General features: G+C 42.1%; 1 protein-coding gene across 1 annotated transcript in view; it reads left to right on the top strand.

The window, feature by feature from the left end:
* The first annotated feature begins 605 nt into the window (after window positions 1–605).
* The window catches only part of apln (apelin), a 29,453-nt gene continuing 18,323 nt past the window's right edge, over window positions 606–11,735 (top strand). The window contains exon 1 of the mRNA XM_084719509.1: window positions 606–1,172. Within this exon, the coding sequence (XP_084575635.1) occupies window positions 1,106–1,172 (67 nt within the window). The 5' untranslated portion in view covers window positions 606–1,105. The remainder of the gene's footprint in view (window positions 1,173–11,735) is intronic.

Raw genomic sequence — 11,735 nt, 5'->3', positions numbered from 1 at the left:
GTTCATGTAAAGAATATAATCTGTGTAACAAAATAAAACAAATGACTTCAGGGGGCAGTGGAACAAATAGTGCGCGCGATGGGATCAGGCAGAGTCTGATAAGTTTTTTCCTGCGGTTACTCCCAGTGTCACGGACGCTAACTTCAAACACCGTGGATGATTTAAGTCATACCTTTCTTTCGAGACGTGGGCCGCCATGCAGCGCCACTGTGGGTAAAGAATAGTGTGAGGAAGAAAGGTCCATACAGCTGGCGTAGATACAAAAGCAGGAAAGCATGAACCTCATCTCACACCTTCCCTTCTTTCATCTACTTCCCCTAATAAGCTGGTATTTTGATTCCTGGATTCCTGGCAAGCCGCCCTGTTTGCAATTCAAAGACTTTTCAACAAGAGCATCTGTTTGGGTATTATCATAAACCTGCATGCACCCCCCACCTCTCACCTCCCCAACTCCTCCTTCTCCACCCTCCCCTTTGCTACCTCTCCTCCTTCTCTTGTGCACTTGCATGTTTGTAGGAAAAGGGGTGGAGAGGGTGGGTGATGGTGGGGGCTCTTCCGTGACCCACAGAGTCAATGATACATAAGCCACATGACCAACACACACACTGACAGACAGACAGACCTGCAAGCACGGACTTCCAGCACATTCACAGCTCCACTGAACTTGTGCTGTTTCTCTGAGAGAAGAAAAGAAGACACACACACCTCCGTGGGAGAGCTCAGATAAAGACGTGCCTTCAGTCTTGGAGTGGCGCTGTCACACACTGATATACAAATACGCATTTAGACAAATACACAGGCACAGTCAGGGAGCCACCACACGCACGCACACACATACACACACATTCCCACAAATTGACACACTCACTTCTCTCTCTCTCACTCTCTCTCTCTCTCTCTCTCTCACACACACACACACACACACAGGGGAGCAAACAGTCTTTCTTGCTCGCTCAGCTGCTCTCTCTCTCCCCCTCTCCCTCCCTCCCATCCACATACACACACACACCAACACACACACACACACACACACACACATACACACACACACACCACTACAGTATATCAGCGAGTGACTAGCGGAGAGCCAGAGGGGAGTGCAGAAATGAATGTGAAGATCCTGACGCTGGTGATTGTGCTCTTGGTGTCTCTGCTGTGTTCTGCCAGTGCTGGTGAGTACAGGAGCGGCCAGCCTCGTCGCCGGTCGCTCGTCTCCCTCTGCTTTCTATTTCTCTCTCTGTTTGCCTTGGGCTCGTGCAGGCAGCTGTAGTTGATCAGTTACCCAGCATGGTTAGCCTTGTGTGGGCTCTAAAAGGCAGGAATATCAGCACCTGGCTGTATACAGTGCTGCACTGCAGTGGTTATAGTGTCTGCTATTGTACTGCTTTTATGGTAAACTTGAATGTGCTTTTCTTAGCTGAGATTGATCATTTTTCCTCCCTGCCTCACCTTGATGTAAGCTTGCAAGACTTGGGGATGAAATATTGAGAGGTTTTTGTTGTTGGTGTGTGGAGCTATTCCTGCTGACTGCTTGTGGCTGTTATGAAATGTAAGATATGCATGGCACATGTTCTTTAAGGTGGATCAGATTCATTTAAGGCTTGATGTATTCCATCTGACCCAAGTGCTACATGATTATTACATGACTGTGATTGTGCAGCAGGGCAACACAGCACCTATATATATGCGTGTGTGTGCCTCCTGTGGTGATGATAATGAGGACTGTAATTGTTGTACGCATCGATGAGGGGAACACAGATCCCAGATGCATGGATTGTATCCTAAGGGGCTCAGTCTTGATGCCTTGTCACAGTAAATTTCCGTAAAGTGCTGCTGCGTCTCTGGAGCCATTGTTGGACTAGATATCAATTCCTGTGTGGACCTGAAATGTCTTATATTTTGGAGCAAAAACATTGACTGTGGGACAATTATACAGGGGCAGGGCATATTCTCTCTGGTGGCTCGTGGGAGTAGATGGGTTGTGTGAAATGTGGCCAGGGGGTTAGTTTGGAGAGCGATGGGCAGTCTGCAGATGTGATGCAGGTAACATTGTGGTGTGAAAAAACAACAGTTAGGCCTGTGTAAATGTCTGGAACCATTCTTGGGATTATCACCTACCCACCAACTACAGTAGCTGAGAAGACACACAGGCAGAGGCTGTGTTTATATTTAATACATGTGGAAGATGCTTTGTAGACATAGAGAATATGAGATGTAGCACAGACTATGATTATTAGATGCTTTTGGAAGATAATAGGCCTGGGAAAATGTATAGAAAGATGCTGTATGGGCTGTATGTTGCTAGGTGCTGTATAGACTGTGGCTTTGTAGACTTTATGCTTGCAAGATGCTGTCCACTCTGTGTATCGATCCACGGCCACAGCACTCACAGTTCCCATGCTTCCCAGCACATTCGTTACAGCGACATGCTATTTTTGTCTGAGGCTCTCAGCACATGAGTAAATGGGAAGCAATTATCTAGCATCATGGTCAGTGTCGTTTTTCACGCCCTGCGTGTGGCTAAGCATGTTCCACGCCTGAGAGCCCACCGTGCTACACCAGCAATGGGGAAAACAAGGCTGCTGCGCCTCGGGCTTTTCATGGGAGCTTATCCTTCTCAACGTTGTTCAAGCCATGCCGCTTATGTTCCTCTCTCTGTCCCTCTGGCTGCTGCTACTGTAGTATCAGAGCTCCATTGACAGAGAGGAATAAGAGAGAGAAAGAGGAGGGGATGCAAGTGTGTTGCGGCGTTGATGGGTGTGGGGAGGGATGCTAGCTGGAGTGTGTCTGCGTAGCACAAGCCTCTGCTACAGTATGCGCTGTCGCGGGAAGGTGTCGGAAGAGGCTCTGCATGTAGGCAGTGGGTGTGAAGCCTTTCATCTTGAGACAAACGCTTTTCCAGTTCAGTGGGCTTTCTCTCTCCCTCTCAGGCATCTGTGTGTGTACATGTGTGTCTGAGAAAGAGGAGAGAGATGCACAGAGTGAGACAGAGAGAGCATGTGTGTGTGCACATGCAGGAAGCAGTGAATACAGAGCTGAATCTGACTGTTATACAGCGGGGTGTGGAAGTATGCATGATTTTACTTATGGATGTATTTGCATATTAGCAAGAACTCCTGGTGCAACAGGCACCTCAACAACCTAATGCTGCTCACAATATTCATTCAGTAGACGAAAAGAGCTACTGTGCCTGTTGTTTCTGTAATATTAGCATCCTTTAGCAGCACACTTCAATTACCCATCCTTGAAAAGCACTCTGGCTCAAGAGTGGGCTCCAGCTTTAGACATGTGGTATCCATAATTCATCCCGAGGCCGATCACTCTTCCACCCTGTGTAACTCTTAAGACTGGTATATAAACAGTCTTTATTCTCAAAACATTCTCTCTCTGTCACAGCCTCTTACACGTTATCAAAGCTTAATTTTCCTCCACTGTGGAAACACCCTGCCTGTCTTCACCTGGGGACGCACAGGATAAAAACAATAGCAGCTGGCTCAGACGAGGACATACACCTAGCGCCAACATGCACATACACACAGCAGGTGTAATTGTGAGACCTGGGTTGAACAGGTGAGCCAGTTGTGTGTGTGTGCGTGAGCGGGGCATGAGGCCCAGATCAGAGCCATTATCTGGCAGAGGAATCATCTGCTTGTAAAGGGGGGTGATTTTATGAGAGCTGTCAGCAGTGCTATTATTCCGTATTAAACTTTGATGTATTGTTGGGGCTGGCTGCTCTGTGGCACCGTCATGCATGCATACTGTACCATGGCGCACCTCACTCAGATGTTCAACCAAGTGTTACGGGTCAAAGTACACCCAAAATGACGAGGGTTCCACTATATGTTGCTACTCATTAAGACACCTGGAGGTATAAAACTCCTCCTAGCTCCATCTGATTAATCTGTTGACAACATCTATAGATCCAAAACAACCGTAACCAAGAAGCTTTAAATCATATTCCTGTTATTTTAATGTAAAGAAAGTGTTTGTGCCTCTGGACGTGATTATGGCAGCCGTGGAGAGAACAAAAGCAGCTAAACTTTTCCAGATGTCCAGGAATAACATAACAGTGGGCAAAAACTTGTGTCAGAGGGGGAGCAGTGGAAAGGTTATTACGGGATTATGGAGAATCACAGGGCCTTTTCTTTTTTTTTTTGCCCGTTTTTTGAGGTTCAGGAGCTTGCGAGCACCAGCTGGGTTTATGTCACACACACCACAAAGCACGCGCGCACACACACAGACAGGGTCAGATGAAATCCGTTTCATGAAGAACCTGGATTTCCTCTTCATGCTGCATTACGAGGAAATAGAGCCAGCAGTCTGCAGCTTCAGTGTAGTTTATCTGCTGCAGACAACACACACACACACACACACGCACACACACACACACACACACACACACTCCTTGAGTTGTGTTTGGGATGGGAGTAAAGAGTGATTTGTTATCCTCTTGATGATTTTGCTCTGGCCTCTGTGGGATTAAATAGTAGCATTAGAACAATGTTGTTATGATCCAGACTATATATATTTCTGTTGCTTGGGTTTAGCGGTTTGTGTTTGACAGTATATAATATGAGATTATATAAATTTGTCAGGTTTCCACACTATTTTTACTGTGGTGGTTAACCCTTTGATATTTCTGGGTGTACTTTGCCATAATCAGCCTAGTGGGCATTATATTGGGAATTTATGACAGAAGTAAAATCTCACACTTGCTAAAAGAACTACAGATGTGTCAACAAACTGTTGGCAACAAGACTGTAGGTGGCAATACTGGAATTGGAATGACACTAATACAATCAATTTAAGGCATTTAAAAGGAATGGACCACCGCAATTACAGCAAATAACGCTAGGCCCGGCCGCTAAAACACTATTGACACTTACAATAGACACTTGATCAATAGTGGTAAGAAAATCGCTCAGTAGAACGTTCAGTTGTTTCAATTAATCTCCATGAAAGCGCATAACAAATGTGCTTATTTATTTTCATTTATTTGTGTAAATCTAATTAGTTTTTCATTGCTGTGTTAACATTAAAATTATTGCGTGTACCTTGATAAATAATATCAGCCATATCAACCCTATAGGGTTTATAATATGCAACTCAGTTTAGCTGTAGGGTTCAATGAGGAGGGTTTCTGAGATAAACCACTTTGCATCTGTATAATATCACCCAAAATGAGCTTGGTGAATGGTACTCACAATTGCTCTGGAGTGGGTGGGAGTTGAGGAAGAGATTTAGTGCAAAATCATAACTCATTTGGTAGGGATATAAGGCTAACCTTTGGGCTAACACTCCCCGGAGAGCTCAGCTGTTAAAGACTGGCATATGTGACGGCTGGGCTGCTGTAATGTAATTCAGAACTCTTTGAATGAATAAATCTACTCACTTAGATCTTCCCTTGAGAGCAAATTCAGCGAGGGGGAGGAAAAAAAGCAAAGGGGGAGTAAAAGTCAGGCCGGAGAAGGACCGAAAAATAAAAGAGCGGACAGGAAGAGGGGCTATCTGGGAGCTGAGAGGTTGTGTAAGCTGTTCGTGAAGGAAGACACAGCTAAATCTAAAACCTCAGATGGTAATCTAGTCCGTCTTAAAGGGACAGTTCAGATTATTTGCAGTGGGGTTGTATGAAGTACTTATAATTCACTGACTACAATAATAGTCAGTGAATTAGCTACAGTAATTACACCCCCCAGTTTGGAGAAGCAGAGAGGAGTATCCGCACAGAAGCTGACAGGCTCAACAGGAAAAGTATTTTAGCCACTTAAAAAAGGTCTACCAAAAAAGATTAATATCATCTTAAGTATGTGTTTCTAATATTTTTCCATTGCAGTCAGACAGCCTGTTGGTACATAAGCCAAATATCACTCTCTCCACACCAACCAAACCCCATAAGCAAAATCAGTAATTTCACCTTGCAGAACACAGGAGGTTCTAATGTACCACAGCGTCGATCTGTTAGTTTGTTTGTGTTACTGTGATTTTGGCGAAGCTGAATTATTCTTTTAAAACACCATTGTCACACAATAACACAAACAAACCAACAGATCAACCAGCAATTCCCATGTTCTGCAAGGTAAAATGACTGATTGTTGGATTGTAGAGAGCGATATTTGGCTTCTATGACAGCAGTTTCCCATCAGAACACTCTGTCTGACAGCAAGGTAAAGTGATGAAAATATTCTTAATATTGTGGACACTTAAACTAATGTTAAGTTTTAGGTGGACCTTTTTTAAGTGGCTAAAATACCTTTTGTTGCTGAGACTGCCCATAGCTATATATGCCGTGTCCCTGTAACAATTTTTTTAAACATTGTTTATTGGGTTGTTCAAAAGACCATAGCTTGACAAAGGAGCTTACTGTACACATGTACAAACAGTTCAAATAGTTGATCACAGTTATAGTTGTTATATAACAAATTTCATATGTTGAATAATGACACTTCGTGGTCAAACATGCTAAATTACTTGTAAATGAAATTCTGACTCTACACTGCTTACTTATGTATAAGTCTTTTGCACTCCAGACCCCCCTTTGAGTGTTGAGGGCACAACCTGGAGGTTTAGGTGGTGGTGGGGGGTGTTGAGGGGGGTCCTGTGTTAACCAGACCTCATGTGATCACCAGACCCTATCCTCAAGCCTGGGGTGCTCCTTACAACTTAATTAGAGCCAGATATGTTCAAAAAACTGCACTGTTTTCCACCAGTGTCCAATATTAACGTGATTTATGGCTCTCTTTTTGAACATTAAGTGTTACATTCATTGTGGTAGTCCAGGCAGATCAGATTCCTGATCAAGATCCGAGTGGACATTTTTATTAACAGGCTGCCAGACCGCAGAATAACTATCGTGGTCTTTAGGAATGCAGGTGCTTTAATTACTTTCATGCTCAATTTGTAGGAACCCAGAATGGAAGAAATATGACTTCTGTATATTGCTTTAGAGATGTCATTTGTGGTAGAAATTCATACTTCAGCAGCTAAAGTGGTACGTAGGAGCAGAAGTGGATTACTTTGAAGAATCAAATAAATATGGTTTAGGGTATTGTCACCATTAACGTCAAACCTCTATAGGCGCCATCGTGGATCAGTGAGATTTCATATAATGTGGCTAAAAGCGCTGCACAGCTGGCTGTTGTTAGGCTGCTCTAAGTCAGAGGAGAGATTTCATTGCTGTGAAGATGGCAGTGTGGATTGGGGCTATGAGTGGTGTAGAGGGACTTAGTAGATTTTGGGTTCATTTAGTGACGCCCCCACTGGGATCTGCCTAAACTCCAAGCCTCAAGCAAAAGAACGTGCATGTCACTTTATTCTCAGAGAATTGCAGGATGTTGTGGTGTAGCTCATGTGGTTTCAAACTGTCAAGCACCTTATGTTCTCGCCTTAAATGAAATGCTTGAAAACCATAAGATCGCTTCCATCTTCCACAGAAGCGGGGCCCTTCTGTGACAACACAGAACTCATTCACTTATGAAACCATGTATTATTCATCGCAGTATCTCTATCTTTGATCACAAATGTTATTTTTCCTGGGAGACTATTTCACACATACAGGTCTACGCTTAAACATTGGCCAATCACATGATCTGTCACTTGCTAATAGCGAGGATCTCCCCACAGACAGGAGAGGGCCCCTTGCTGTGTCCCTATGTCTCATTCACTGTTTAGGAGAGGCTGCTCTGCTCTCAGGGTCCCTGAACATGAACAGATGTTTGTGAAATTCGGAGAGCAAAACAATATATGGAATTCATAAACATGCATCCACATCAGGCAAACAGTTTATCCTAACAGATGATGAAAACCTTGTAAACACAGAGGGCCAATAAACAGTAAACTTTAGCTCACCTGCAGCAGAGAGCAGCTGAACCTGTCAGTAAAAATCCTCATGAATTTTATTTCTTCAATAAATATGTGTGACAGAATTGCTTACTACATTTCATTGCATAACTTTTAGCCAAAAGTGCTTCTTTCCTGTACACCATGTGTTCAGTATATTAATAATAAAAGTCTGTTTTGGCAGACCCATTTCTTTAGACATCATTTAAACCTGCTACAAGTTAAACCTACTACAAAGAGTCTGTAACTGGTTATGAAACAGCCTCAATTCAATACTAATGCCTCTATATGACCTAAATAAGCAAACGAGACCATCGGTGAGAAGATTGTCTATTTTTAGTTGTTCTTAATGACTGCCAACGGGTCGGATGTGACATTAAATCAGATGAAATGAGCCTGTGTTTACTTTTTCCCAAGAAAAGTTACAATAAGTAGTATCTTAGCAACTTAAAAGAAAAAAAGGAAGATTTTCATCAACACAATATGAGAGGTCCTTGTAGTAGCTTTTAAGTAAATAAAAGTTTTAAAAGGTGTACCATCCAAACAGCAACTACTACTGGCAATTTAAAACAAATGCCACACACACACATATATATATATATAGTGTAATAAAAAATGTACCTTAGCCACATTCAGTGCGTGTATATACATTATTATAGACATTTTTATGTCTATGCTACAATAATGTTGTTTGTGCTAAAAAGCATTTAACTTCTCCAACACCAGTTTTACCTTATTTACTTACAGACAAGAGATAGCCATAACTCAACCACTACTTTTGAAATAATGTTTATATGCAACTAATTTGCAACAGGAAATATGTTTTGCAGGAAATGTAATGATGACAGAAATACATTTTTTATTAACAGAATGAGGATGTGGCAAAAACTTTAAGCAAGACGTTCACTGACAGCGTATGTCATTCGTTTTCAACAGAAATAGGCAATCTTGCAAGACACTATCCAGTCAGAGAGACCACAACATTATTCACAAGTCAGCAGTGACTTGAGACATAAGATTTGTTTATTAATATGTAAATGACATGACGATCTTTCCTTAATCTTAACCAATGTGGTTTTGTTTCCTAAATCTACCCAAAACCACATTATTTCCTAGCTTCCTAACAATATTTCCTCCTGCACCTATGTTGTAAGTATCTGGATGTGGTGTTTAAGTCCTGCACTTTGTACATGCTCCAGTCACCCAAACCAGCTCTTTATGAATCTTAGCGCATTACATAAATGTTTAGTTTCAAAGAAACATTGTATGAGAACATAACCCAGGCAAGAATTACATTGTCACTGCAATGTAATGAAAGTATTGAAAACAATTTCCTAAGAAACAACTGTAATTTGTACAAGACAGGGTTGTTCAGAGGTATCATGTCAATGTGGTTAATTTGTGTTATAGTTTTAGACAATTCGGCTGTTTAAATTAATAATTCCAAGGAAAATGCCATTACAAACTAAGGAAATTAGTTACTTAGGTTTTGTTGTACATATTTGAAGAGTTTTATCTGATGTAGTACATAGCAGTGGAACACAGGTTATTGTATTACACATTAATTTTGTTATTTAAATGTGAATTAGCACATATTTTCCATATATTTCAGATAGTGAGTACAGGTGATGCTTCCATGTTTTGAGTTAACCTCTCCAGTTACGCTTTAGGTGTCAGAGCCATTGTTTTGTATTCTTTAGTGTGTTTTAGACATAACACAGTCTGATGCAATGTTGCTGCTATTTTCCTTTAATAGTACTGTATGTGCTATGGGGAGAAGCGATGGTCCCCTCAGGCTTTAAGAGCTGCAGTGAACCCTGCGCAGTGACGTTTCTCTCCCTCTTTCTGTCTCTCTCTTTCTCCCACATCTCAAATGGGAGAAGGCACGCAGGTTCACAGCATGGGGGGGGAGTGATGATGACACAGAAGAGGGAGGGGCTGTGTTTCACATCTGATTAGCGTGCCCATGGAAACGGATGGTTGGAGGATCCCTTTGCCCTTGACATGCAATCTCTGGAGATTAGGGCAACGGTTGGTAGTTTTACCTGCCTACTGTACCTGCCATGCGCAAAACAGCAGCACCATCATCTCTCCTGCCCCTGCTCACACTCCTTGAGGAGAAGTTGTGAACAGAACTCTCCCGCTTGAAGTTATTTAGTCACACTTTATTTTACAGGTACACTACTGAGACGTAACAAGCCATACTTTTAATAAATTAAATAGAATAGAAATAGAATTAAATAGAAAATATAAATAATCTTTAAAATAGTATTAGCCAGTATTAGACCATTAATTAGACAATTTATTAGATTCTTATTAGCCTTTATTGAGGGTAATTGCGAACACATTACAACAGAAATATACCGTAAACTAAAGTGTATTTTTTCCTCGCAGTTAGACCCTTATCAGACTTTTGAGTTAACTGTACTGTTCTGTTGTAGTATCTTTATTACCCTCAAATAAAGTCTAAAATGGAGCCTAACAGTGGGAAATAATACACTTTAGTTTACAGTACTGTTCTGCTGTAATGTGCCCTAAATTGCCTTCTAATAAAGTCTAATAAGGACGAGTAAAGGGTGTAATGCTGTCTACTAAAGAACATATTAAAGGCCTATGTAATTTGATAAAAAAAAAAAAATGTCTTGTTACATCTTTATCCGTGTACCACTAAGTGTATGGTGTCTAATGAGGGTATATTTACTGCCCTAATAGTTTTTGTCTAATATATTGATATAAAATACATCTCGTTACATTTTATTAGTGTACTGTTAGATGTGTGGTGTGTAATTAGGGTATCGTTGTTTAATGTCTTATAAAGAACAAATTATTTCTAGTTTATTTCTAATTTGATATAAAGTGCAGCTTAAGTCTTACTCGTGTTCTGTAAAATAACTAGTTAATTTAATGTTTGCTTCTCTGGCTGCTTGTGTTCAGTAGGCTCCAACCTGCAGTAACCTTGTAGCCACAATTTCACCCCTTCAACTGGAGTGGGATTGTGAATAAACCAACAGGCAGTCAAGTGGTGAGGGGAGTCAGTGGCTTCATTAGCTGGCTCAATGCTGCTGCCGGCCCTTTGAACTCACAGCGCTCTGATCATAGCAGAGTACGCAGTCTCACACCTCATCATTTCATACACTCTCTAATTCAGGAGCATATATAGCAGTACACTTCACAGGCGGCCGGCTGGCTGACTCAAAGGGACATCTGCAGAAATCCAAAAACTAGCCGGCTGCACAGTTTGTTTTTAATTTGTTCTGAACCTTCTGTTAGAGTGGGGGGTTGCTTTCAGAGCAGGGTGGACAAGGGGTTAAGTTTACAAGCTGCAGTAATGGGAGCAACTTTTCATGCACTTTGGTTTCCTCACTAGAGTTTGTGTAGACAAAGCCCGCCTTCAACTCAGCCACAAGCCTAGCATTATCACAGCACAACAATGCTGCATATCAAACAGTCCCCGCCAGAAATAAAAGAAAGTGCTCACGACCAAAACAAACCCCCCTGAGAGGTGGAACACTCAGGCCAAGTGCGGTGGCCCACAGAGGAGGTTAAAAACATCACAGACACTGTCAGGGGGCTGATCGTGGATTCAGGCTGTGTGCAGTGAAATCTGTAAATTGAGAACCTGGTCGATTTCAGCTGACAATGTCATTCATTTTGCTCTAAACTGAGCGCCTTTCATGGTGGCTGCCATGGTAACGTGGTCTGAAAAGTCGGCAAAGCAATTGGTACCAGTTTCTGCCAAGGCCCAGACTTACTGGTAGGCATGCGATAAGCAGCATTTCCGACACTAAATGTTGGATTGTGAAAGCTGAACAACAAGGGACTGCCTCCTTAGTGAGGCACCATTCCATATGTGCAGGATGAATGTGCTATCAAGCAGCTACGATGCTGTAGCAGCAGTG

Source organism: Lutjanus erythropterus, chromosome 5, assembly GCF_056507025.1.
Source record: "Lutjanus erythropterus isolate fLutEry1 chromosome 5, fLutEry1.hap2, whole genome shotgun sequence".
NCBI lineage: Eukaryota > Metazoa > Chordata > Actinopteri > Lutjaniformes > Lutjanidae > Lutjanus > Lutjanus erythropterus.
The sequence above is the reverse complement of the archived record's forward strand: the minus strand, read 5'-3'. Positions and strand labels throughout refer to the sequence as shown.